Source organism: Gekko japonicus, unplaced genomic scaffold, assembly GCF_001447785.1.
Source record: "Gekko japonicus isolate JY-2015 unplaced genomic scaffold, Gekko_japonicus_V1.1 scaffold13, whole genome shotgun sequence".
Taxonomy (NCBI): Eukaryota; Metazoa; Chordata; class Lepidosauria; order Squamata; family Gekkonidae; genus Gekko; species Gekko japonicus.
The window spans coordinates 297,101-323,717 of record NW_015172553.1 but is presented as its reverse complement, the minus strand read 5'-3'; the positions used below and the strand labels follow the sequence as shown (position 1 = coordinate 323,717).

Genomic DNA, 26,617 nt, shown 5'->3' with positions numbered 1-26,617 from the left:
TTGTTGTAGTGGTTAAGAGAGCAGACTCTAATCTGGGAGAACCGGGTTTGATTCCCCACTCCTCCACTTGCAGTTGATGGTGTGACCTTGGGTCAGTCAAAAGTTCTCTCAGAGCTGTTCTCTCAGGAGCAGTTCTCAAAAGAGCTCTCTCAGCCCCACCTACCCCACAGGGTGTCTGTTGTGGGGAGGGGAGGGGAAAGAAGATCATAGGCTGCTCTGAGACTCGTTCGGGTAGTGAAGGGCGGGGTATCACTCCAATCTCCCCCCCCCCGAATATCTCTTGCCACCTCTGGCCTGGAAAATTCCTGGAGATTGGGGGGCGGAGATGAAGGAAGGCGTGTTTTTGGGAGGGGAGGGACCCCAGTGGGGGGTAATGCCATAGAGAGCCCATCCTCCAAAGCAGTCACTTTCTCCGGGGAAACTGATCTCTGTCGTCTGGAGTTCAGTTGGATTTCCAGCCCCCACCTGGAGGTTGGCACCCACAGGCACCTCCCTTGTTTTATAGACTGCTCTCCATTTTCTTGCTGTTTGCTTCTCCGACACTCCGCCCCCTGAGCCGCTTCACCTTTGCTCCATCAGATGAATAACGCCACAGACGCTCTTGAGTCCTCCCCCACTGCGACGGGGAGAGAGGCCACCAGCCTGGTGCCGACCACGATGGGGCTGGGCATCTTCCCTTTGGACCCCAGTCGTTTGGTGGTGGGCGACGGCTCCCAGCTGAGGGCCGACCAGAACCACTCCCACGACGGCCAGGACCTCTTCTTGACCACTTCAGCAGCCCGGGTGATCTCGAGTCTCTTTGTCTGGTCCGCTCTGCTGATCACTTCCCACCAGGTAAGAGGACGCCAGCGGCGACTGGAGTGAGCCCGTACGTTGACGGGGGTGGGGGGGACAGAAGCATGGTGCTTGAATTCCACCTTGAGCTTCTTGAAGGATAAAAATGTACCCAGTAGAGCAGTGGTGTCAAACATGGGGGCCGGATGAGGCCCCTGGAGGGCTTCTGTCAGGCCCACAGTGGAACTGGCTGTCTTCTGCTTCTTCTTCCAGTTCTGCTGCTGCTGCTGCGTCATCGTAGGTTTGCAGCTTACAGATATACACCTGAACAGCATACCCAAGTTTGCAACAGCACAGACATTTTGATGCAGTAATTCAGAGCAGGAGGTGTCAGTTATCAGACACTGTTCAATTAACAAAATATTGCAAGAGTGCTAATGTTTTAAGCATGTTTTTATTTTAAGTTTTAAAAAAGCCTTTGTGTTTGTGTCCTTTATGAAGTTTATATCTCCACTACCTGGCATTACCTTTTATGACACACATGGCCCGGCCCACCAGGGTCTCCTTTATGTCAGATCCGGCCCCCATAACAAATGAGTTCGACACCCCGGCAGTAGAGTCTACAGAGCCAGTTTGGTGTAGTGGTTAGGAGTGCAGACTCTAATCTGGGAGAACCAGGGTTGAGTCCCCACTCCTCCACATGCAGCTACTGGTGTGACCTTGAGTCGGTCGCAAGTTCTCTCAGAGCTGTTCTCTCATGGGCAGTTCTCAAGAGAGCTCTCTCAGCCCCACCTACCTCACAGGGTGTCTGTTTTGGGGAGGGGAGGGGAAAGGAGACTGTAAGTGGGTCTGAGTGAAGGGTATAAATCCAATCTCTTCTTCTTTTGCTAGTTGCCCTGACCTGGATGGCCAAGGCTAGCCTAATCTCATCAGATCTTGGAAGCTAAGCAGGGTCAGCCTCGGTTAGTCTTTGGATGGGAGACCTCTGGGGAAGTCCGAGGCTGCTACGCAGAGGCAGGCAATGGCAAATCACCTCTGTTTCTCTCTTGCTCTGACTTGGATGGCTCAGTCTCATCAGATCTCAGATGCTAAGCAGGGTCGGCCCTTGTTAGTACTTGGATGGGCGACCACCAAGGAAGTCCAGGGTTGCCACGCAGAGGCAGGAAGTGGCAAAGCACCTGTGTTTATCTCTCCATCGCCCAGGCTAGCCTGATCTCATCAGAAAGCTAAGCAGGGTTAGTTCTACAGATGGCTGCCTGTGCACATGCCCAAACTGAGAGAGAGAGAAACAACAGCAAAGCACGCTCCTGCGTGTGGACAGTGGGCAGGGATGTGGCTGCGCAGCGATCCGGAGCAAGGAGGTGAGTGTGATCGCGATTCTCCAGGTTAAAAAAGACTGCATCAGGGCCGGAGCAATTTAAACCGCTCCCAGCACGCCGTCTGACCGCACCCTAATTTTCTCAAAAGTACCCAGAGGCTTTGTGAGGTCGGGGACCCCTAGGCCGTGCTGGCACAAACACAACTTGTACAAAAAGTATGTCACTGTCGGCTAGAGGGCAGCCAGTAAGCCCCGTCGGGGGTTCCCGAGAAACTCTGGACAGATTTTAATGGGATATGGTGATAAGTCTGCCTGCTAATTTGTTGCTTGGGAAGCAGAAAGCTTTTTAGATCAGAACGGGTAGCTGCGTCAGTCTGTGTTAGTCCGCTCACTTCTTCAGTGCAGAAGTGAGCAGTGACTCGTGAAAGTCCCGACACCCTGCTACAAATTTTATGTATCTATTTATTTTTCGGATTTTTGTTCCGCCCTCCCCAAAGCGGGCTTAGGGCAGATCAGAACAAAACCGAGTCAGAGACTTGTTACAATAAATTAGTAAAGGTTTTCCCTTGCTCGAAAGCCAGTCGAATCCGACTCTAGGGTTGCGGTGCTCATCTCCATTTCCAAGCCGAAGAGCCAGCGCTGTCCGAAGATGTTTCCATGGTCATGTGGCTGGCATGACTAGATGCCGAGGTGCATGGAACGCTGTTACCGTCCCACCGAAGCAGTACCTATTTATCTATTTGCAGTTTCTTGCTTTCAAACAGCTAGGTTGGCAGGAGCTGGGGCCAGAGACACTCCGTCATGCAGCACTCAGGTCTCGAACTGCTGAACTACCGACCTTCCGGTCTGCAGTTCAGTGTCTTAACCACCTGAGCCACCGCTGCCCAATAAAATTACATTACATTAAAATCATTAAATTTTGTTAGCCTTTAAGGTGCCACTGGGCCTGCTCTTTTCTACTGCTACAGACAGACTTAACATGGCTACCCATCTTTTTTGTGTGTGGGGGGGTGTTTTTCGTGTGTGCGTGCGTGCGCACACACCTGGAAGTCATGGCGACCTCTGGTAACTGACCCCTACTGGGAGCCTGGAGGATATTCAGAGAAGTGGCTGAATAAAGCCTGCCCCCACCTCCCAATGGCTGGTATTCCTTGGAGGTCTCCCTTCCATGTATTTGCCAGAGTCAACTCTGCTTAGCTTCTGAGATCTGATGAGACTGGGCTTGCCTGGGCTATCCAGGTCAGGGCATGGCTAAGCATCTTGGATCTGTCTCCATGGAAGGCATCACATTTAACTGTACAGAATGGAAATCTATCAACCTTTGTGAACTGGAGAGTGAGCAGTGACTCACGGAAGCTCCTCCCCTGCCACAATTTTTGTGAGTCTTTAAGGTGCTCCTGGGCTCTTGCTCTTCTCTGCTGCTAGAAATCTTTTTGAATGAGCAGGAAAAGAGATTCCACATTTTAGCGGCTAGAGCAGGGGTGTCAGACGTGCGGCCCGGGGGCCAGATCAGGCCCCTGGAGGGCTTCTGTCAGGCCCGCAGTGGAACTGGCTGTCTTCTGCTTCTTCTTTCAGTTCTGCTGCTGCTGCTGCGTCATCATAGGTTTGCGGCTTACAGATACACACCTGAACAGCATACTCAAGATTGCAACAGCACAGACAGTATGATGCAATAATTCAGAGCAAGAGGTGTCAGTTATTAGACACTGTTCAATTAACAAAATATGGCAAGAGTGCTAATGTTTTAAGCATGTTTTAATTTAAGTTAAAAAAAATCCCTTTGTGTTCGTGTCCTTTACAAAGTTTATATCTCCGCTACCTGCTGTTACCTTTTATGACACACCTGGCCCATCCCGACAAGGTCTCATTTATGTCAGATCCGACCCTTATAACAAATGAGTTCGAAACTCCTGGGCTAGAGGGTCTTGGATGGAAGCCAGTTCTGTATGTTTGCACGCAAGGCCGTTCCATGCCGCGTGGTGGGATGACTCCTGAGTAAGAGGGCAGAAGGCAGCCAGCTCAGTGCTTTCTGATCCTGGCTTTCCACAAAATGGCGTCGGCGTGAGCTGACTGGCAGGCGTTTATCAGGATGGACCCTGCCCTCTTGCTGTGTGCATCTACAGGATAATTTCTCTCCTTCCTAGGGAAAATATGACATCCTTTGGGAGATCGTGAGCAATGTGCATCTTGTTGCTTGTGCAGTCGTACATTGCGTGTAGATACTTCGACGTGATTGGTCCGGGAAAGACCTCGCCGTGAGGGCCCATATTTGTGCCACCAATCTGGGTTGACCACAGTGGACTCTTCTGACGGCTTTGGCATCCCATCAGCCTGGTGTTCTTTGCTGTCATGAGCAATAAACGCATGTGATTAAAAAGAAAAAAACAACTTAAAAGTTGGCCTTTGCAGGAATCCGCTCCATTAGATTCCTGCAAAGGCCCACTTTTCGGTGTGTTCGTTTGTTTTTTAAAATAACATGCTTTTAGCGCTCGCGGCAGCAAAGAAAATATTAAACACAGAAGCCAAAAAAAGAGAGAGGAAGAATTTGAAATGAAGATGAGCGACAGGGAAATACAAGGAATGCCTTTATAATGCACTTTTCATATGCACTTCAGTGAACCTTTGCAAGTGGGTTTTGCAGTTTCACACACTAAAATCCAGTTGCAAAGTGCATTGGAGGTGAATTGAAAGTGCATTGTTCGGTGTGTGAGAAAGCTGATTCACAATTGTGTGTGAAATCCAGCTCTGTCTTAGACGACTGTGTCTTTTCAGGGGTCTGCTGATCTCTTGCCAGTCTGGTGTAGTGGTTAGGAGCGCGGACTCTAATCTGGGAGAACCGGGTTTGATTCCCCACTCCTCCTCCACATGCAGCCAACTGGGTGACCATGGGTCAGTCCCAAGTTCTCTCAGAGCTGTTCTCTCAAGAGCAGCTCTCGAAAGAGCTCTCTCAGCCCCACCTACCTTACAGGGTGTCTGCTGTGGGGAGAGGAAGGGAAAGGAGATTGTAAGCTGCTCTGAGACTCTTTCGGGTAGTCAAGGGCGGGGTATACATCCGATCTCTTCTTTCTTCTTGCCCTGACTTGCATAGCCCAGGTGAGTCTGATCTCATCAGATCTTAGAAAAGCTAAGCAGGGTCGGCCCTGGTTAGTATTTGGGTGGGAGACCTCCAAGGATTACCAGGGTCATGACGCAGAGGCAGGCAATGGCAAACTGGCTCTGAGCGTCTCTTGCCATGAAAACCCCACGAGGTCACTATGAATCAGCTCTGACTTGACGGCACGTTCTGCCACTGCTGATCTCTTGGCAACAAAACCTCAAGAACGAGGCACTTCCTTATCACACATCAGTAACTGTTCCTGGCCCTGAGGTGCTGTAAGAATATAATATGTGTCTTGCCAGATCAGAGTAACAAGGGTCCATCTAAATTTCAGCAGCTTCTTTCTACTGGCGGCTGGCCAAATACCTCTAGGAAGCAAGACAGTACAACTTGAAGGCCGTAGCCCTCCCAATTAGCCTCTGGTTTTTAAGAGGCATATTGCCTCTGAACACGGAGGTTCCATTTAGATACGATAGCTACAGCCATGTTGGTTTAAAAGTAGAGTCCAGAAATCCAAGAACACAAGCCTTTACTAAGACTGACCCAATGACATATAAGAGTGCACAAGCTTTTGGGTTCCACACCACTCATCATCAGGCCGGAAGTTACCAAAAAATGTAAAAAGAGGGGGGAAGCTGATTCTCCCCTCCCCCCCGTCATCATAATCTTAAGACCCTCTTCATGTCAGGATATGGTGAAGAGCCAGTTTGGTGTCGTGGTTCAGTGCGCGGACTCTAATCTGGGAGAACCGGGTTTGGTTTCCTCCTCCTCCACTCGCAGCTGCTGGATAATCTTGGGCAAGCCATAGTTCTGGCAAGAGCTGTCCCTGATAGGGCAGTTCTGGCAAGAGCTCTCTCAGGCCCACCGACCTCACAGGGTGTCTGTTGTGGGGAGGGGAAGGGAAAGGAGTTTGTAAGCCGCTCTGAGACTCCGAGTGAAGGGCGGGGTATAAATCTAATCTCTTCTTCTTCTTCTTCTTCTTCTTCTTCTTCTTCTTCTTCTTCTTCTTCTTCTTCTTCTTCTTCTTCTTCTTCTTCTTCTTCTTCTTCTTCTTCTTCTTCTTCTTCCTCTTCCTCTTCCTCTTCCTCTTCCTCTTCCTCTTCCTCTTCCTCTTCCTCTTCCTCTTCTTCCTCTTCCTCTTCCTCTTCCTCCTCTTCTTCCTGCAGGTTGTTGGCCCTCTCCAGAGGGACGGGTTGGCCACTGGGTGAGACGGGATGCTGGACTAGATGGATCCTCACTGGTCTGATCCAGCAGGGCTCTTCTGAGGTTCTTATGTTTTTGTGAGATTCAGGTTTCAGGTTGCTGCTGGCTGGGGGCCATACAAGGAAGGGCCGTTCTGCCTGTTGCCTAATGGTCACGGAAGGTGCCCTGAAGTCACAGCTGACTCATGGTGACCCTGTCGGTTTTTCAAGGCAAGAGACGGACAAAGGTGGTTTTGCCATCACCTGCCTTTCTGTAGCAACCCTGGACTTCCTTGGTGGTCTGCCATCCAAGCCCTAGTCCGGGCCAGCCCCACTTAGCTTCCGAGACCTGATGCCCTCAGGCTAGCCTGGGCCATCCCTCATTGCAGTGGTCTAACCCAGGGGTGTCGGACTCATTTGTCATGAGGGCCAGATCTGACATAAATGAGACCTTGTTGGGCCGGGGCCACGTGTGTCATAAAGTGTAATGCCAGGTAGCGGAGATATAAACTTTATAAAGGACACAAACACAAAGGGTTTTCTTTTAACTTAAAATAAAAAAACATGCTCAAAACATCAGCACTCTTGCTATATTATGTTTATTTAACAGTGTCTGATAACTGACACTTCTTGCTCTGAATTACTGCATCAAAATGTCTGTGCTTTTGCAATCTTGAGTATGTTGTTCGGTATGTGTGGATCTGTAAGCTGCAAGCCTACAATGATGCAGCAGCAGCAGCAGAACTGGAAGAAGAAGCAGAAGACAGTCAGTTCCACTGCGCGCCTGATAGAAGCCCCCCGGGGGCCTGATCTGGCCCCCGGGCCGCATGTTTGACACCCCTGGTCTGACCCTTTTATCACATCCCCAGAAAACTGGCTCATCATCACAGTCTTCTCTCGTCCTCTCCCTCCTAGATCTTCTTGCACCTGAAGAACTACACCATTCCCAACGAGCAGCGGTACATCATTCGGATCCTCTTCATTGTCCCCATCTACGCCTTTGATTCCTGGCTCAGCCTCTTGCTGATCGGCAGCCACCAATATTACGTTTACTTCGACTCCGTGCGCGACTGCTATGAAGGTGAGATGGGGTCTTGTTCTCTGGATCCCTCAGTAGGCAGAAGGGTGTTCTTCTGCCTAAATGCTCAGGATTTAAGATCCCATCAATCAAAGAAGTTCTATTGGTGAGTACACAAGTCAGGGACTTTTCAGTGCCAGCCCCATGGTTACGGAACAATCTCCAGAGGTAGGTGTGCCTCGGGAAGGCAGTTGAAGATGGTTTAATTTGGGACCGCATTTGGCCAAGCAGCCCTGAATTGTCATTTTAAATTCTGCTTTTTTAAATTGAGTTTTTAAGGTATTTTCTTCTATGTGTTTCATAAATATGTATGCTAACTGCCTATTTTGCTCCTGACTTGGATACTTACAGTCAAGCAAATCACAGTGTTGCAGACAGTGGGGGCTGAACAGGAAGCAGTTGTGGTGCATTCTGCATGTAACTTTTCCTTGTCCAATTGTGCAGGGGAAAGCCATTCAGGAAGCTTGCTGCAAAAAAGTTAGCTGTGCATAGCACTGACTGGTTAGCGCTTGTATCATCACCAGGGGCCTTGAGTTCCTGAAGCAGTCTTGCAACTGATTTCTGCAAGGAGAAACTATCTTGTTCTTGGTTTGACCAAAGTAGAGGGTGTGGTCACACACACCAAATAATCCACTTTCAGTCCTCTTTCAATCCACTTTTCAACTGGATTTTGCCAGTTCACACAGTAAAATCTACTTGGAAAGTGCATTGAAAGTGGATTGTTTAGTGTGTGTGATCGCAGCCAGAGACCATTTCCACAGTAGTGAAATTCCCCCCACATTGACGTTTTTAAAACTGTGTGTTATGTGAAATTTTCCGCAATAGATTTTTCCTCACCAGGTGCAAACTCTTAGGTTTTCTCCTTCTTACTCTGTGTTTTTGGAACTTGTTAAAAAATGGGGATTCTGAAAATGTGGTGTAAGGTAAGGGAAATGCCCGGTGAGGAAAAACCTACTGTGGAAAATGTCATATAATGCACAGTTTTAAAAAACATCAGTGCGGGGAATGTCACTACTGCAGAAATGGGTGGAGAATGTGAAATATGTCCTGGTTTGGCATTTTTAAATAAAGAGAGAAGCAGGCGATCGGCCTGCAGTGTAGGATGAGGGCGCAAGACCAAGAGACGACTGAAGATTTCACTGGACGGAATATGCATGCCTGTCATGCCAGCTGAAGCCAGAAGAAATCCTTGTGACTCTTCTCTTTGGAGAAAATATATATATATATATATATAATGTCTGTCTTCACCCTTTGGCTAAGCCAGACCTCTGCAGTGCTTGTTATCTGTAACAAACAAAAAAATATCTGTGGGTTTGAAGTCGGCAGCAGGGGAACAGAAGTGGAGCCCATATTCCCTTGATCGTGTTATCTCATCCTTCGGGTTACACATTTAGGTAGCTCGTACTTCTGTGTGAATGCCTCTTCCCTTTCTCCCCGGCAGCATTTGTGATCTACAGTTTCCTGAGCCTTTGCTTTGAGTACCTCGGGGGAGAGAGCACCATCATGGCCGAGATCCGAGGGAAGCCCGTTGTGTGAGTTAGCCGATCTGGGATCCCCCACCCAACACCTTTCCCGGTGCCCACCAAACTTTTTTAGAAATCGAGTGGGGGCCAGGCGGAGCTCTTGCCCAGCAGGGTTTCTGATTGGCCGCTGGAGATCCAATCAACTGTGCTGATTAAAATAAAGGTCCGGCGGCAGCTCCCACCACAGCACTGGTTTTATTCTCTTTCCCAGTGTATTTTTTTTTAATTGCCCCTCTTCTCCTCAGCAGTTGGGCTTTCTCCTTGTGGCTAGCTCCACCTCCTGCAGCAGCCATTTTGTGGTTGCGTCTGTCGCCCTGTGTGTCAGAATGCCGAAGGTGCCCACTGCTCAAAAAGGTTGGGGACCCCTGCTCTGTGAGCCAGTGTGGCACAGTGGTTAAGAGCGGCAGTCTGTAATCTGGAGAGCCGGGTTTGATTCCCCACTCCTCCTCCTCCACGTGCAGCCAGCCGGGTGATCTTGGGTCAGTCACGGTTCTCTCACTCAGCCCCACCTACCTCACAGGATGCCTGTTGTGGGGAGAGGAAGGCGATTGTAAGCTGCTTTGAGGCTCTATAAGGTAGAGAAAAGCGGGGTATAAAAACCAACTCTTCTTCTTCTCCATGTGGAAATCTCCAGGCTAGTATTTCTCCAGCTGTCTCAGCTCCTGCTCGATTTGATTGTGTTTCTGAGAGAGAGAGAATATGCTCGTGGTTGCAGGGCCCAGTTCCCTCCAATTTGTGGCTGGCAACGTGCTTTGCAAAAAGACTGAAACTTTGGTATCTGCATGAATGCATGCAAAAGATCCCGAGAAGATATCTGGACCTTGAAAAGGTGCTGAGAAGGGCAACCCGTCAGAACAGAAGAACCATGCTGGATCGGACCAGTGGTTCCTCTGGTCCAGTATCCTGTTTCGTGCACTAGCCATCCCTGGAAGTTGCAAAGGGGTAGCTGAGTACTGAGACTGATGCAGTGATTTCAGCTCATACTTTTATTTTAAGTGAAGGACAAGACAAGTCTACCGGCTCGCAGGCCGGCTTATATTCCCAGTAAGCCCCATACCTAAAAAACACCCCACACCAGTGATAAGTTATTTACACTGTCAGGCATTCCATAGGTCTTCACTAGGATCCTAGCTCTCCGATAGGTGCGGGCTAAGATCCGCTCGGGCCATTGTTCTCGGGAGCGAAGCTCGACTGCTTCGCATGACTGCGTGGAGGCCCAGCCTCGCACGCAGTCGAACTTCGATACATAACAGTGGCCATGTTAGTCTGTTATAATCTTAAAGACCACCTGCAACTGGAGATGCCAGGGATCGAACCTGGAACCTTCGGCATGCATAGCGGTGGCCGGCCCACTGAGCTGCAACCTCCCCCTCGGGAGCTTCCGTTGCAGAGTATACCGGGGTAGAAACATTTTAATATCCTCCCTGTGGCTGAAGTTTGACTCTGCGCTGTTCTGTCTTCTCCCAGGTCTAGCTGCATCTATGGGACGTGCTGTCTACAAGGGATGTCCTATTCGATTGGGTTCCTTCGGTTCTGCAAGCAGGTGAACATCCATCGGAGCAGAACACCCTTTGGGGATGTGGGTAGGGGAGAGATGGGTACAAACCTGGGTCCGGTTTTGCCCATGCTGTGACCATTGGAGGTGGGGAGATGAGTACTGTGATGAAGGGGACTGCCCTCTGTACAAGGGCCCCTAAAATTCTGTAGCCACCTTGACGGGAGATTGTCAGAGCTGGCGCATGGGGGGGGGGGGGGCGGGCCATGGTAATGCAGAGCCCACCACTTAAAACCTTTAACCCCGTTTTTGTTCCGTTCATCCAGGCGACGCTGCAGTTCTGCATCGTAAAGCCCCTGATGGCCGTTCTCACCATCATCCTGCAAGCTTTCGGGAAATACCACGACGGCGACTTCAAGTGAGGATTTTGAAAAGTTCGGGGTGGTGGTGGTTAAGGGCTAGGCACGGGCTCTTGCATCTGGGCCGAGAGGACCTTCGTTGGGTACGAAGAAGAAGAAGAGATTGGATTTATACCCAATATTTTTATACCCAATGTATTTATAGTCAGAGTCTCAGAGCGGCTTACAGACTCCCTTCCCTTCCCCTCCCCACAACAGACACCCTGTGAGGTCGGTGGGGCTGGGAGAACACTGACAGAAACTGCTCTTTCAAGGACAGCTCTGACAGAACTATGGCTTGCCCAAGGTCATCCAGCAGCTGCGAGAGGAGGAGTGGGGAATCAAACCCTATTCTCCCAGATTAGAGTCCACGCACTTAACCAGTACACCGAACTGAGCTGTAAAACAGTGTATTGGTCAAACAAACAAAGGTCTTTCCTTTATAAACCTACTTCTTAAGTCTTGAACTCTGATCCACTTCAAAACCCAATACAACTGCCAGAAACCGAACTTTCGGTGAATGGACCGAAAACGAAATGGCACCAATGTGCCATGTGGCCTTGGCTCATGCCTCTCTGTTTGGGCTAACACTGCGCTGGCCGGGTCTAATTCAATCCCAGGCAACGTGAGCCAGGACGTGATGGGGGGGGGGGGCGTCCCTTGCTTGGGGCAAAACGGTAACTGGAATGGGCCCTGCTGGTAAACACTTGGGACAGGTTCCCAAAAGGGAGTGCTAAAAATTGGGCGTTGTGGCTGCAGTTCCCAAAGCAGCGTGTTTCTCTTCACTGGTTTGCCAGCTTGAAGCCATTCCCAGCTTTCCATCTCCAACAGAACACTGCCAACTCCCACCTTTGGTGTAGTGCTTACAAGTGTGGACTCTAATCTAGGAGAACCGGGTTTGATTCCTCACTCTTTCACTTGCAGCTGCTGGATGACCTTGGGCAAGCCATAGTTCTCTCAGAGCTATTCTCTCGAGGACAGTTCTGGAAAGAGCTCTCTCAGCCCCACCCACCCGACAGGGTGTCTGTTGTGGGGAGGGGAAGGGAAAGGAGTTTGTAAGCCGCTCTGAGACTCCGAGTGAAGGGTGGGGTACAAATCCAATCTCTTCTCTTCTTCTTCAATGTGCCTTTAAAAAAAAATTACTTGTATTCTGCTTTTCACCCCAGTTGGGTATGCAAAAGCAGCTTAGAACAGCGGTCTCCCCTCCTCTGTTTTCTCAGAACAACCGCCCTGTGAAGTAGGCCAGGCGGAGAGGTTGTGACGGGCCCAAGGTCACCCCACGAGCTTCCATGCTAGAAGTGGGGGATCTGAACCCGTGTCGCCCAGAGTTCTAGTCCACCACTCTGTCCGCAGCACCACACTGGCTGTCAGTGTGGGGCAGTTGTTGGGGGTTCTTTCAGCGATGTCTGGGGCTGAACTGTGACCCCCTTCCCTTCTCTCCTCGTCTCTCCCAGCATCCATAGCGGGTACCTCTACATCACCATCATCTACAACTTCTCGGTTAGCCTGGCCCTCTATGCGCTTTTCCTCTTCTACTTCGCCACCACAGAGCTGCTGCGCCCCTTCGAGCCGGTCCTCAAGTTCCTCACCATCAAGGCGGTCATCTTCCTCTCTTTTTGGCAAGGTGGGTGTGCCGGCTGAAGTGGGGGGAGATCTCGAAGTAGCCGAGCAGGATGCTCGCGTTTAAGAATGGCTACCCTGGGGGAAAAGAAATATGGGACAGAGAAGAATCCTGTCTTAGCGACTCCTCAATATGCTACTGTTCTGTCGGGGGAATGCTGGCCCATGCCTCAACGGGTCCCGAGTTCGAGTCTGTCATGATCCCAGAAGGTGGGAGGAGGAGGAGGAGGAGAAAATTGGATTTATACCTTTCCCTTCCCTCCCCACAACAGACACCCTGCGAGGTAGGCGGGGCTGAGAGAGCTCTGACAGAAACTGCTGTTTTTCAAGAACAGCTTTGCCAGAACTATGGCTTGCCCAAGGTCATCCAGCAGGTGCGAGTGGAGGAGTGGGGAATCAAACCCGGTTCTCCCAGATTAGAGTCCACACACTTAACCACTACACCAAACTGGCTCTGCACTGTATCTGAACCCAGGTCATCTTGACACCCTCCTAATGCATTAACCCTCTGGGACCTACGTATCTTCGAGACTGCCTCTCCTGGTGTAAACCCCAGGAGAGGACTGTGCCCAGAGCCAGTTGGGTGTAGTGGTTAAGAGCACGGACTCTAATCTAGGAGAACTGGGTTTGAGTCGCCGCTCCTCCGCGTGCAGTTGCTGGTGTGACCTTGGGTCAGTCACAAGTTCTCTCAGATCTGTTCTGGAAAGAGTAGTTTTCCAAAGAGCTCCCTCAGCCCTGCCTACCTCACAGGGTGTCTGTTGTGGGGAGGGGAAGGGAAAGGAGATTGTAAGCCGCTCTGAGACTCCCTTGGGTAGTGAAGGGCGGGGTATTAATCCAATCTCTTCTCTCTTCTTCTTCTCTCAGTAGATCAAAACCTGTTAGGCTTCCCAAGCCCCCGCTGGGGACGGGTAAATTCTCGCCCGGGAGGCCCATTACCCGGCGGCGGCAGATCGGGCCCCAGGGGGAACTCCACCCCCTGCCAGAGGGCGTCCCCAGCGTGATGATGTCACCCGGAGGTGACATCATCACGCTGGCCACGTTGTGGAGGGGACACTCTGTGAATCGAAGGAAAACTCTATGGTTTTCCCTTGAGTCACAGTGCCCCGCCCCCAACGTGGGTGACGTGATGACGTCATTTCCAGTGACATCATCGTGGCGTACGCACGCTTTGCACGTGCGCGGGGAGACTCCCGACGGAGCCGGGAATCCCCCTGCTTTGCAGGTCAGTCGACTTGGCAACCCTAAAACCTGTTGGTGGTCCTTCGCCTGAGAGATATCCAGCTGTTCTCAACCAGAGCCAGGGCGTTTTCCGTCCTGGCTCCCACCTCCGTCCCCTGTGGGATGTGATGCAATTCCGCAAGGCCAGTAAGGCAGAGGTGTTCTGCCAGTCATTTGGTTGGGGACAGTGACGGACAATGTTCACTCTAAGCTGAGTCAGTGTGGGCTAGCTCACAGTTTTTTAGCCTCCGGCTCACAGATCTTTATCTCAGCTCAGGAAGGAGGGCTCCAGAGCAAACTAATTTATGCAGCAGCCAGATCGCTCGCTCACAACTTTCATGCCAGTAGCTCACAAAGTGGAATTTTTGCTCACAAGACTCCACAGCTTAGAGGGAGCATTGGCAACGGCTACCATCTTCTCGTCACTCTAACCCCCTGCCTCCCCGCGAGGCAGCGGCACCATTAGAATTTTTAGTGCCATCTTTTAGGCTACTTGCTGTGTTGTGTTGGTTTTAATTGGCTTCTAATGGTGTATTTATACTCCAAACTGCATTTTGGACCTCTTTAAGATTTACAAATCCTTTCAATGCATCGAGGCCCCAATTAGTCGATGGTTTTATAAATTATTTCTCTGAGATTCACAGTGAAGAAATAATTCGAGATGGATCCGACTGCAGGTGCCAGTTGGTGGGATACAGCCCCGTTAGGTCCTGTGTTGAATTTCTTCCCCCTCGTCTCTCGGTTTGTTCAGCTTATTTTTTGTTATGGCTTTTATATTGCACTGTGGTGAGGTGAATTAATAAAGATTTTTTTCAATGATGTATTGTACAATACTGTTGTACTCCGCCCTGAGCCCTGTCCTTCGGGGAGGGGGCAGTTTAATATCGGATTTAATAAATAAATATATAAACAGATGAACCCCTTCCCCAGCAAGCTGAACTAGTGGCATCCCTGAAAGATTTCCCTGTGTGGTCTCTTTTTTAAAAAACATCTTGTCACCAGCTGCAGTGCTGGCAAGCGCCTAGATCTGTGTGCATTCCGTACTTAAAAGAAATCCAGATAAGCCAAGCCGATTACGTGCGTGCAGTTGTTCTTCGGTTAGCTCTTCCACCCTCCCTGTGACTATGTAGGCCACTGAAACCATAGCCCTTGGTCAACTTGTGGCCCCTTTTGTCACAAGAGTTGGCAGTGTGGGTGGGCGGAAGTCTCCTTTGCCCGCTTCTGTGCTTATGTGGGGCAACTGGCCCTCTCTGTTCATCTTTGGGGACCCCATTTCGGGTGCCCCCACCATCTGACACTAGATGCCATCAATGTTCCCTCTAAGCTGTGGAGTCGTGTGAGCAAAAATTCTACTTTGTGAGCTACTGGCATTAAAATTGCGAGGGAGCGATTTGACTCCTGCATGAATTAGTTTGCTCTGGAGCCCTCCTTCCTGAGCTTAGACAAAAATGTGTGAGCTGGAGGCTAACAGACTGTGAGCTAGCTCACTCTAACTCAGCTTAGAGGGAACACTGGTTGCAAGCAATGCTCCCTCTAAGCTGTGGAGTCGTGTGAGCAAAAATTCTACTTTGTGAGCTACTGGTATTAAAATTGCTCCTGCATGAATTAGTTTGCTCTGGAGCCCTCCTTCCTGAGCTAAGACAAAAATGTGTGAGCTGGAGGCTAACAGACTGTGAGCTAGCTCACACTAACTCAGCTTAGAGGGAACACTGGTAGTGGCCACCCAAGAAAGTGTTAAATACTGGGTTCTGGACGCATTGCAGTGAATCAGCTCTAGTTTATTATGTGATTTCAAGAACACTACAAGACACCCAGCAAGGTTTGAGCCCTGCATATAAAGCACGCAAACATCACGCCCCAAACACACCCACTCCCAAGTATAGGCTATTTACTACTTATATATTGGCCAATTCCAGGATCCTGGCAAGCTATTGTTCTTGGCGAGCAAGCTCCCCCAGTTCAAGATCCACCTTCAGGGATGGCTCAGGCTCAATACATGACAGAAAGGGTCTTCTCGGTTGTGGCACACAAACTATAGAACCCCCTCCCCAGAGAGATTCACCCGTCTCCCTCTATTGTCGTCTTCCGCCACCGGATAAAGACTTTTATGTTTTGTTTGGCGTTCCTTCACTAACTCTTTTGAGCCCTCCTCCCTGTTTGTATGTTTGTACGTCCGTATGTTTCATTAGTTAAAAAAAAAATTAAATATATATTTGTACTTTAAACACTTGTTTTAATTACATAGAGTCAGAGTTGGAAGGGACCTCCGGGGTCATGTAGTCCAACCCCTTGCACAATGGAGGAAACTCACAACCAATGTTCCCTCTTGTGAGCAAAAATTCTACTTTGTGAGCTACCAGCATTAAAGTTGTGAGTGAGCGATTTGGCTGCTGCATCAATCAGTTTGCTCTGGAGCCATCCTTCTTGAGCTCAGACAAAAATGTGCGAGCCGGAGGCTAAAAAACTGTGAGCTGGCTCACACTAACTCAGCTTAGAAGGAACAATGTTCACAACCCTCCCCCCACACCCCTAGCGACCACTGCTCCATGCCCAGAGGAGGGCAATAAAACCTCCAGGATCCCCCAGCCAAACTGGCCTGGAGAAAAATGGCTTCCCAACCCCAAAGTGGCGATCGGCATTTCCCTGGGCGTGTATGAAAGGGCCACGAGAATTAAGCACTGAGGCAACCCTTCCTGCCCTCCCTCTCAGGATCTGCCTACGTTCACAGGATCAGTACTGCTGTCAGATGGCCGTCCAGTCTCTGTTTGAAAACCTCCATATTTTAGTGTTCACCGTCCCAAGAAACCTTGAATAGGTTTGAAAGGCAGCCCCCCCAAAAAAAGGTTTTAAATACATAAGTAAAATTTAGTCCAACAGAGGCAACCTGACAAAGCCGTGCAGTATAGAAATAGCCCTTCCCTTATTCCTGGCACTCCAGCATCTGTTCATCAGAGGTAGACTGCCTCTGAATACGCAGGCTCCATGTTAAACTTTCACAGTGAATCAGTTCATCCCTCCGTTTCTTTTTAAAGCCTTCTGCCTGCTGTTGCCTTCTGCCTGCTGTGGACGAAATCCCTTAAGTCAATTAGGTGTGCAAAGAGGTACTTCTTTTGGTCTGTCCTGAGGCTGTTTGTCAATCGGCTTAACCAGTTGATGCCCAGTTCTCATCAGAAGGAGAAAATTTCCCTCCTTCCTGGTTTTATAGCCCTCTAGTGGCTCAAGTGGTTAAGACACTGAACTGCAGGCTGTGGAAGGTCGGTAGTTCAGCAGTTCGAGACCAGAGTGTGCCGCATGATGGAGTGAGCTCCCGTCTCTAGTTCCAGCTCCTGCCAACCTAGCAGTTCGAAAGCAAGAAATTGCAAGTAGATAAATAGGTACCGCTTCAGTGGGAAGGTAAAAGTGTTCCGTGCGCCTTGGCGTTTAGTCATGCCGGCCACATGACCACGGAAATGTCTTTGGACAGCGCTGGCTCTTCGGCTCTGAAACGGAGATGAGCACCGCAACCCTCGAGTCGGATTTGACTGGCATTCGAGCAAGGGAACCTTTACCTTTACAGTGTTCCTTTAATCCAAAAAATCTAGGGGAAAAGACTAGTGTCACAGAGGTCCCAAATATACAAATTCCACTAGTAGAAAACACCAGCAAAGGTTGCCAAACAATATATTAAATAGTTATAAAGTTGGTGGTGTCACAACCACCACATTAGTGCATACTGTAACTATAATAAGGCATAAGATACAATATTTCCTCCTTTGGAGATAAGACATAAAGTCCATGTACTCAGTGTAACTTCATAGGAGGGGTCTGCATAGTCATAATATTGTCCAAACAGCCTTTGTTCGGTGTAGTGGTTAAGTGCACAGACTCTAATCTGGGAGAACCGGGTTTGATTCCCCACTCCTCCACGTGCACCTGCTTGGATGAGCTTGGGCAAGTCGTAGTTCTGGCAGAGCTGTTCTTGAAAAAGAGCCGTTTCTGTCAAGAGCTCTCTCAGCCCCACCTACCTCAAAGGCAATGTTCCCTCTAAGTTGTGGAGTCTTGTGAGCAAAAATTCTACTTTGTGAGCTTACTGGCCTTAAAGTTGTGAGCGAGCGATTTGGCTCCTGCATAACTTAGGTTGCTCTGGAGCCATCCTTCCTGAGCAGAGACAAAACTGTGTGAGCCAGAGGCTAAAAAACTGTGACCTAGCTCACACTCACTCAGCTTAGAGGGAACACTGCTCACAGGGTGTCTGTCGTGGGGAGGGGGAGGGAAAGGAGTTTGTAAGCCGCTCTGAGACACCTTTGGGTAGTGAAGGGCGGGGTATAAATCCAATCTCCTCCTCCTCTTCTTGACACCGCCAAGTTTATAATTGTTTAATATATTGTTTTGCAATCTTTGATGGTGTTTTCTACTAGTGGAATTTGTATGTTTGGGACCTCTAGTGTTCCTTGGCTGTGTGGGTCTCCCCACCCCCATCTTCTCTAAGGAAGATACTGGTGCCAAAGAAACTTGGGTTGCCGACGGAAGATGAAGAAGGGGACAAAATTCCAGGGGCATGGAGACTTGTGGTCCTCCGAGGTTTGGACTGGATAGTTTTAAGGGAGGCCCAGAAGGAATCTTTGTCCAGTGGTCCGTGGTAGCTCTTGGTGGTGGAAGTTGCTGTCGAGTCGTAGCCGACTATGGAGACCCCCATCGGGTTTTCAAGGCGGGAGACCTTCAGAGGTGGTTTTTCCATTGCCTGCCTCTGTGTTGCGACCATGGGCTTCCTTGGTGGTCTCTCCTCCGAGCACTAACCGGGGTTGACCCTGCTCAGCTTCCGAGACTTGACAAGATCAGGCTAGCCTGGGCCATCCGGGTCACGGCAAGCTCTTGCTAGCCATTCCTGAATGTTCGGGACTGACTCTCCCCGTATGTCCCTTGCAGAGCGTTGCGCTCAAGTGATCAACATCTCCTGGTTGTCCCCGGCCCCAAGGATGTCCGACTCGCCTCAACTAGGGCCAGGGCTTTTTCTGCCTTAGCCCCTGCCTGGTGGAACAAGCTCTCTCTTGAGATCAGGGTCCTGAGGGATTTGTTACAATTCCGCAGGGCCTGCAAATCTGTCGTGGCCTCCCCTGGTGATAATGCTGGCCAAACAGATCCAGCTCAAACTGAGCATCGCTGTTGAGGCGAATCCACCATGTTGTTGTTATTATTATTATTACAACACTTGGATCAAAAACCTCCCCAGGACTCAACAGGGATATTGGGTTTTTTAATCTCATTACATATGCTAACTCATTCAGTCCTCACATGTGCATTCTCAAGAAGAAGGGACTATAAATCCTTTGTATTTTAATGTATTTCCTTTCAGATTAGTATATTAGAATACTGAATTTTTGCGAGGGATATTAGGATGGCTGCTGACATAACAGCAATTTTTGGAGGGGGAGGTAGTGTTAAGTGCCCTCCCCGCCTGACAGGAGAGAATGAAGATTCCCAGTCACTTCCCACAATTAGAAAAGACACCTTTAGACATTTATCTGCTATTTTGACATATTTATTGCTTTACACCTGTTGGCCCCATAACCTTAACTTGTTGTTTAGTGTCACTTTGCATATCTTGATCATCATGATGTTGCATGTTAATTTGGTGTTCATTCTCTGGCTATAAGTTTGAACCTTGATTGCCATTCTGACGCATTTGATAAAAGTTTGCGTGCATGTGAAAACGCATACCTTGAGTAAACCTCTGTTGGTCTTAAAGGTGTTTTGTATTTGATGGTTTTAACTATTTGATTGTATTGTTACTCTGTGACTTGTAACCTGCCCCGAGTCCGCTTGCGGGGAGGGCGGGATGAAAACTGAATTACATAAGTAAATAAATAAAATGTTCTGGTGCTGCCTGGTAGCCAAGACAACGGGACAAAATGGTACTTGAATGGGAATGATGTGGATTTTCTGCAGTGCAAACAACTTATTCCGCTGCCTCGTTCAGGTATGTAGGTCTGAAAAGCGCTGGATCCTGAGCAGTGCACCAGAATATTCATGACACTTCAGGAACATTATTATTTTTTTAACAGGGATGTTGCTGGCTATCCTGGAGAAGTGCGGGGTGATCCCAGAGGTCCAGATCATCGACGGGAAGCCGGTGGGGGCCGGGACGGTCTCCGCCGGCTACCAGAACTTCATCATCTGCATCGAGATGTTGTTTGCCTCCATCGCCCTCCGGTACGCGTTCACCTGCCAGGTGTACAGGGAGAAGAAGGAGAACTCGACAGGTAATTTGCCAGCACTTCCATCAGTCTTGCGTTCCTTCCAGGCAAGGTAGAGTTCGGAGGAGCAGGTAGAAATTCATGGCGAGGATTCTGGAAACCGGATGCTTCCGGTTCGACACCCAACCTAGCTTTTTGTACATTAAAAAGGTAAAGGTTCCCTTGCTCGAAAGCCAGTCGAGTCTGACTCTAGGGTTGCGGCGCTCATCTCCGTTTCAAAGCCGAAGAGCCAGCGCTGTCCGAAGAAGTCTCCGTGGTCATGTGGCCGGCCTGACTAAACACCGAGGCGCACGGAACGCTGTTAGCTTCCCACCGAAGTGGTACCTATTTATCTACTTGCAATTTCTTGCTTTCGAACGGCTAGGTTGGCAAGAGCTGGAACTAGAGACGTGAGCTCACTCCGTCATGCGGCACCCGGGTCTCGAACTGCTGAACTACCGACCTTCCACAGCCTGCAGTTCAGTGTCTTTAAAGGAGGGTAATTCCGGAGGCTGTTCTGCTCTTCGCCATAATTTTTTAAGGATGGGAAAGGGCAGAGGGAAGAACTTGGAGCTGTGGCTGAAGTGCTGAATTCCTTAGTTCAGGGGGTTCCCCCACCTTTTTGAGACTGTGGGCACCTTTTGGAACTCTGATGCAGGTTAGAACCACAGAGTCACAGAGTTGGAAGGGACCTCCAGGGCCATCTAGTCCAACCCCCTGCACAAGGCAGGGAATTCACAACTGCCTCCCCCTCCACAAAATGGCTGCCACAGGAGGTGGAGCCAACCAACAAATGTTAGGGGGTGTGGTTATGTATAACCGTAATAGCAACTATTCAACACTCCAGCTAGAAGCTCTGTTTTCCTAGGTACCTTTTAAAACAAATGTATTATTTAACAATATTTCCTTACACATAGAATTATAGAGTTGGGAGGGACCTCCAAGGTCATCTAGTCCGACCCCCTGCACAATGCAGGAAATTCACAAATACCTCTCCCCCACACACACACCCAGCGACCAGAAGATAATAGAAAACCTCCAGGATCCCTGGCCAAACGGGCCTGGAGAACAATTGCTTCCTGACTCCAAAGTGGTGATCAGTATTTCTGTGGGCGTGTAAGAAAGGGCCACGAGAATTAAGCACTGAGGCAACCCTTCCTTCCCTCCCTCTCAGGAACTGCCTAAGTTCACAGAATCAGCATTGCTGTCCGATGGCCATTGAGCCTCTGGTTGAAGACCTCCATATTTTAGTGTTCACCGTCCCGGGATACCTTGAATAGATTTGAAATGCAGTGGGGGGAAAAGGTTTTAAATATATAAATAAAATTTAGTCCAACAGAGGCAACCTGACAAAGCTGTGCAGTACAGAAAATAGCCCTCTGCTATTCCTTGCCCTCCAGCATCTGATCATCAGAGGTAGACTGCCTCTGAATATGCAGGCTCCATTTTAAACTTTCACAGTGAATCAGTTGGTATTTTTTGGGTTTGGGTAAACCAAACCATGAAAATATTGGTAAAGGCCGATATTCCTGAATCCCAGCATCGGTATTATACTGGGATTCGGGAAGGACTCGGGATTGCCGAAATATCCCGCTGGCCACTGGAGAGTGTCAGTTTCACTCCCCCTCCACTTCCAAGGGGAAGGGGAGTGAAACTGACCCACTCTCCCTCCAGCAGGCCAACTGGGGAAGCGAAGACAAATCGGGGGGGGGGGCGTCTTTAAATGCCTCCCCTTTGCTTCCCCTCCCCAGCCGGCCTGCCATGCTTTCCTTCAGTCACACAGTGAAGATCCCTGTGCTATAGTGGCAGCTGCTGCGAAAGCAATTTAGAAACAAATCTCTACAGTCAATCAGATCTCCAGTGGCCAATCAAAAGCCCTGCTGGGCAAAAGGCCCACTGGCCACGCCCACTTCTAAAAGCACTTGGTGGACACCGGGAAAGGTTTTGGTCGGGGGGGGGGACCCTGGTGCCCTTGGGCACCGTTTTGGGGGGCCCTTCTCTAGTCTCTTGAGCATGGAAACTTTTTTCCAGCCTACATAGATCATTCAGCCTCTTGTGATGTTATCTACCAGTTTTAGGGTTGCCTATCCCCAGTTGGGGGGCAGGGGATCCCCTGGTTTGGAGCCCCTCCCCCTGCTTCAGGCCTATCAGAAAGCAGGGGGGGGAGAAACAGCTGCTGGGTGCTCCGGTATACCCTATGGAGACCCGTCCCCGTAGGGTATAATGGAGAATCGATCAGTGGGTTTCTGGGGCAGAGGCACCAAATTTTTGAGGGAGACGCACCAAAATTTCAGCATAGTTGCTGGTGCCTGTCCTAAAAATCCCCCCAAATCCCAAGTTTCAAAAAGACTGGACCAAGGGGTCCAATTCTATGAGCCCAAAAGGTTCCCCCATCCTCCATTATTTCCAATGGAGGGAAGGCATTTAAAAGGAATGCGGTCCCGTTAAATGTGACGGCAGCTCACCCGGAACTCACTTTGGAGCTCCCTCTCCCCGGAGGCTCCTGGTAAGCCCCCCGCCTCACCTGAGAACCCGAACCAGTTTCCAAGTTTCTACTTCTCAGAATGTTGAGGAAGAAAATCTTTATATTTTTTAAAAAACTAAATTGGGACTGTAAACTCATGGAAGTATAACCCTGGTTGAAAAGGGTCAATAGAAATTATCTCCAAACTTCCTGGCATTTGGGTAACTCTATGAAGCTGAATTTCTTCAGCCATTGTGCGTTTATGAAACACAGTTCTATAGGATTTTTACTGAGATATTTATACCCTGCTTTTCTCCAATCGGGACTCAAAGTGGCTTACAATATCATTCTCCCTGTCTCCACTTATCCGTACAACCACCACTGTCTGAAAGGGAATGACTGGCCCAAGGTCACCCAGCGAGCTTCCATAACACAGTAAGAATTCGAATCTGGGTCTCCCAGATCCTAGTGTTGGACTAGCCACTCTACCATGCTGCCTGTCTGCTATGCTTTGTATGTCCCCGGGAGAGTGTTGCACTCTGCTGAGAGCAATATACTGGTGATCCCTGGCCTCAAAGATATCTGGCTGTCCTTGACCAGAGCCAGGAATTTTTCAGTGCTGGCTCCGACCTGGCGGAACTCTCTGCCAACTTCCATCAGGGCCCTGCGGGACTTAATGCAATTCCGCAGGGCCTGTAAGGCACAGATGTTCCGCCAGGCTTTTTGGTTTTCCATCATGGCACCCTCATTTCTTCCATTCCGCCCACTTTGGCCTCCTTAACCTGCCCACAAGATAGAACAACAGCCCAGAGTAGGTTTTTGATTAAAATTAAGGATGTCCTCTGGAGACTATTAAATTAAAGATAATTGATTTGTTGATTTTAATCTGAAATTTTGTATTGTTTTTAACCTGTTGTAAATCACCCAGAACCTTGTATATTCAGGGACTGGGCAATCCAGAAGTAGTAGTAGTAGTAGTAAGTAGTAGTAGTAGTAGTAGTAGTAGTAGAGCTAGATTTTAGTTCAGTAGCACCTTAGGTATCAAGAAGATTTACGGGCCACAAGCCTTCCAGAATCAAAGCTCCCTTCATCAGATACAAGCGAGAATGGAGATCTCTTAGCCCTCATATCCCTTTGGGGCAGAAAAAGCATTTTCCCTCTGCTCTAATCAATTTGATCGCATTTTGCACTGTACCTTTGCATCCTGGCTGCTTTCTTCGTAACACCCCTCTTGCCTTCTGCCTTGGGATATAAGGGCTCAGGGATCTCGATTCCCATTTGTGTCTGATGAAGGGAGCATGGACTCTTGGAAGCTCGCTCCTCGAAAACCTCGTTGTCTCTAAGGGGCTACTGGACTTGGATCTCCCTCTTCTGCTGAAGACCGACACGGCTACTCCCCTGAAACTATTTAAGTTATTCTATATTTTATTTTATGCCTCTGTAAAGTTATCTTGAGGTCCCCACGGGGAGAAACGGAGGGTAAAAATGTCTTAAATAAGATGAAAAGGGGTTTTCTGTGTGTATCTGTGGTCTTTACTTAGTGCCTTTTTATAGAACAGATATTGGATTGAGTTCACACGGCTGTGATCCCTTTCTTCTTCCCAGCTAACCTGGCTCCGATGCAGAGCATCTCCAGCGGCCTGAAGGAGACCATGAGCCCCCAAGATATTGTCCAAGACGCCATCCACAACTTCTCCCCGGCCTACCAGCATTACACCCAGCAATCCATGAAGGAAACGGAGACCGGGGAGGCCGCGCAGAACGGGAGCGCGGAGCCCAAAGCGGAAGGACCGCCCAGCAAGAAGAGCAAAAACATTGAGAAGAGGATGCTGATATTCTCAGATGACGAACTGTAAGATAGCCCCCCCCCCCAAGGGAAGTGGTTCCGGGTGAGCCCCCACCCGTCTCCCTCCATAATTGGACCTCCTCAAATGAACCGGCAGTTAGAGAAGCTTGAGGGGGGGTGTCTCTAATTCACTCTTAATTCATCAAATGCTCAGGAAAAATCGGGTACTTGAAAGTCTGGTTAGTCTCTGGTCCTAGTCTAAGCCTAGAGCCCTTCTCTCCTGCTCGCCGGACACAAAGTAGTACTGGGAGAGGAGGGAAACGGCCTCCGGGTTCCAGAAGTACTAAGACAACTTTGTCTACCTCTGGCCTTTTACTCTGAGGGGGCGAAAACTGGGAGTTGGACTCTCTTGGCCGCCTCTGGGGCGAAAACAGAAAAACGGTCATCCTGGTGGCACAGAAGAAGAACAAGAGCAAGTGAACGGGCCCGATCTTAACCTCCTTTTTCTAAAAGAAATATATCGGATGGACAACGGTGGCCCCAACCTAAGAACTGTGACATCGCTTTCGACGGAAGAGAGACCCAGTCACAGAATGTGGCCCATCGTCTCAGGATGGAGTTGGGGGAGGCGGGAACACAAGGGTGCGATGAGGGGCTGTTTCTTTCCAAAAGGCTCGAGAGGGGGCACAGCCCCCCCCAAATCAACCGGAGGCTATTGGATGAAGTGTCAACGTTGCAGTTCTGTTTTGGATGCCAAAGGAAAGACTTCGAACTTTTTTTCTTAAGGTGTCTCTGAAAGAGAGGCATCCGGTTCCAGGAAACTGGCCAACAGAATCTATTCCAGGTTGGGAAACTGGGCACTGTTTCTTTGAGCGACTGGACATGGCACTTATTCTTGCGTTTTGTCTGCGTGCAGGGAAGAAAAGGCTTTTGAGTAACGTAGGCAGCAAAACCGGTGTTTGTTTTATATGTCTCTGCGGGGATTAGTTCCATACCTGGGTCGCTGCAAATTCTGTACCTAACCGGGGGGCTGCGTCTCCTTGGAGGCTGAAAACTGACCCGTGTTCGGATGTGGGTGCTGTGAACACAGTCGCGTTGGGCATGCATCCTGTTCCACCCGTCCGGTTGTGGAGACTGGGCATCCGTTTGTACAGCTGTATACCCCACACCAGTATGTATTGCACATATGGGGAGGTGGGGCACATTCCCCACTGGTGGGGTTGTCCTACGCAGGGGCACACCCATCTCAGTCCGTTGAAGCGGATGTGTGACGAGTAGTGTAACTGCTTAGGGTGGCTAGATCCGAGTCCTGCAGCACTTAAAGCGACCAACAAGACGTTCTGGGAAGAAGATTTTGAGAGTCGACGCTTGGAAGTGCATACCCTGAACATCTTGTTGGTCTCTGTCTGCTTAAGGGGGTGATGGTAGATGTACAGATTTCCTGTGCTAGAAGCTATACGATGTGATCCTTTCTTTCCCCCCCATTGGATCTAAGACCACTTTTCTGATCCTATTGAAAGCACCCTGTGGCACAGGGGGGGAGTCCAGTATTCAATTTGTGTCTACTCCACCCTTCCCAACTCCCTTGAGTGGGGACCTACAATGACTGGGGACCTCAAGACCAAAGATAACTAGTTCACCAAATGGAAGATGGCCCCATTCTCTAATCTGAGCATTGCTAGAGAGCCAGAAGGCGGAGGGGTGATTTCTCATTTGTTAAAAACATGAGAGGTGTTTTTTGGTGTTCTGCTGGGAATGATCTAGGGGGTGCTTTTCTTCCTTACCACCCCCTCCCCCGGATCATCTGAGATGTTTGGTGTGTGCCCTACCAGAGATTGAAGTTTGCTGAAATGAGTTATCCCACTTTGGAACGGTGTGGATTTCCCCCCCCCCCCCCATGGTATGATACGTGAAGGCAGAACTACCATGGTGGCAATGGCCAGGAAGTATAAAAAGTGTAAAATTTGTACATTTTGCAGAATCTTATTTATTAAAGTTTGTCTTTTTCTAATGAAACATTTCCAAGGCTGTTTTACACATTGCCAGGCTCCTCGACAAATTTACTCTGAACCACACTCTCTGGCAGTGATTTGTTTATTGATGAATAAAGATGTTCCAGGCTGAGACCAGTATTGTGTCAGAACTGAGGTTCAGGCGGGGAAATCCCCAATTATAGACAGTTCAAACCAGGCCCCCCTTTGGGTCCCACCCAATCATACCCCATAATCGTCCCGCCTAGCTTTCATGCACTCTACACCCCCCGCCAGTGAATATACCATTATTTTATCTAAGATAGGAAAGCAAGCACAGTCGTCTCCAAGGTCAGCCCTGCATAGGGAGGTATCTTAAGGAGAGTTACATTGCCACTACAACAGGGCTGTTCACACACTCACTCACACCCCTCCCTCTGCAGGCCCCAAGTCCCCAAAGCAGGGCAAACAAGAGTCCGAGTT

The 26,617-nt window shown here is 49.4% G+C and overlaps 1 protein-coding gene across 1 annotated transcript; it reads left to right on the top strand.

Moving 5' to 3' along the window:
- The first annotated feature begins 586 nt into the window (after positions 1–586).
- On the top strand, positions 587–24,313 carry TMEM184A (transmembrane protein 184A). The gene is made up of 8 exons (XM_015421118.1): positions 587–834; positions 7,286–7,451; positions 8,890–8,980; positions 10,439–10,514; positions 10,793–10,884; positions 12,319–12,488; positions 19,744–19,941; positions 23,984–24,313. The coding sequence occupies exons 1-8, from the start codon at positions 658–660 to the stop codon at positions 24,232–24,234; spliced, it is 1,221 nt and encodes a 406-aa protein (XP_015276604.1). The 5' UTR covers positions 587–657; the 3' UTR covers positions 24,235–24,313.
- The last annotated feature ends 2,304 nt before the right edge of the window (positions 24,314–26,617 follow it).

What these genes read in the sequence shown, in the direction of transcription:
- TMEM184A (XM_015421118.1), top strand. Translation starts at nt 658, where the DNA reads ATGGGGCTGGGCATCTTCCCTTTGGACCCCAGTCGTTTGGTGGTGGGC. An exon ending in CTTCCTCTCTTTTTGGCAAG is followed by an intron (nt 12,489 to 19,743) that starts GTGGGTGTGCCG and finishes TTTTTTTAACAG; the next exon opens with GGATGTTGCTGGCTATCCTG. An exon ending in GAAGAAGGAGAACTCGACAG is followed by an intron (nt 19,942 to 23,983) that starts GTAATTTGCCAG and finishes TCTTCTTCCCAG; the next exon opens with CTAACCTGGCTCCGATGCAG.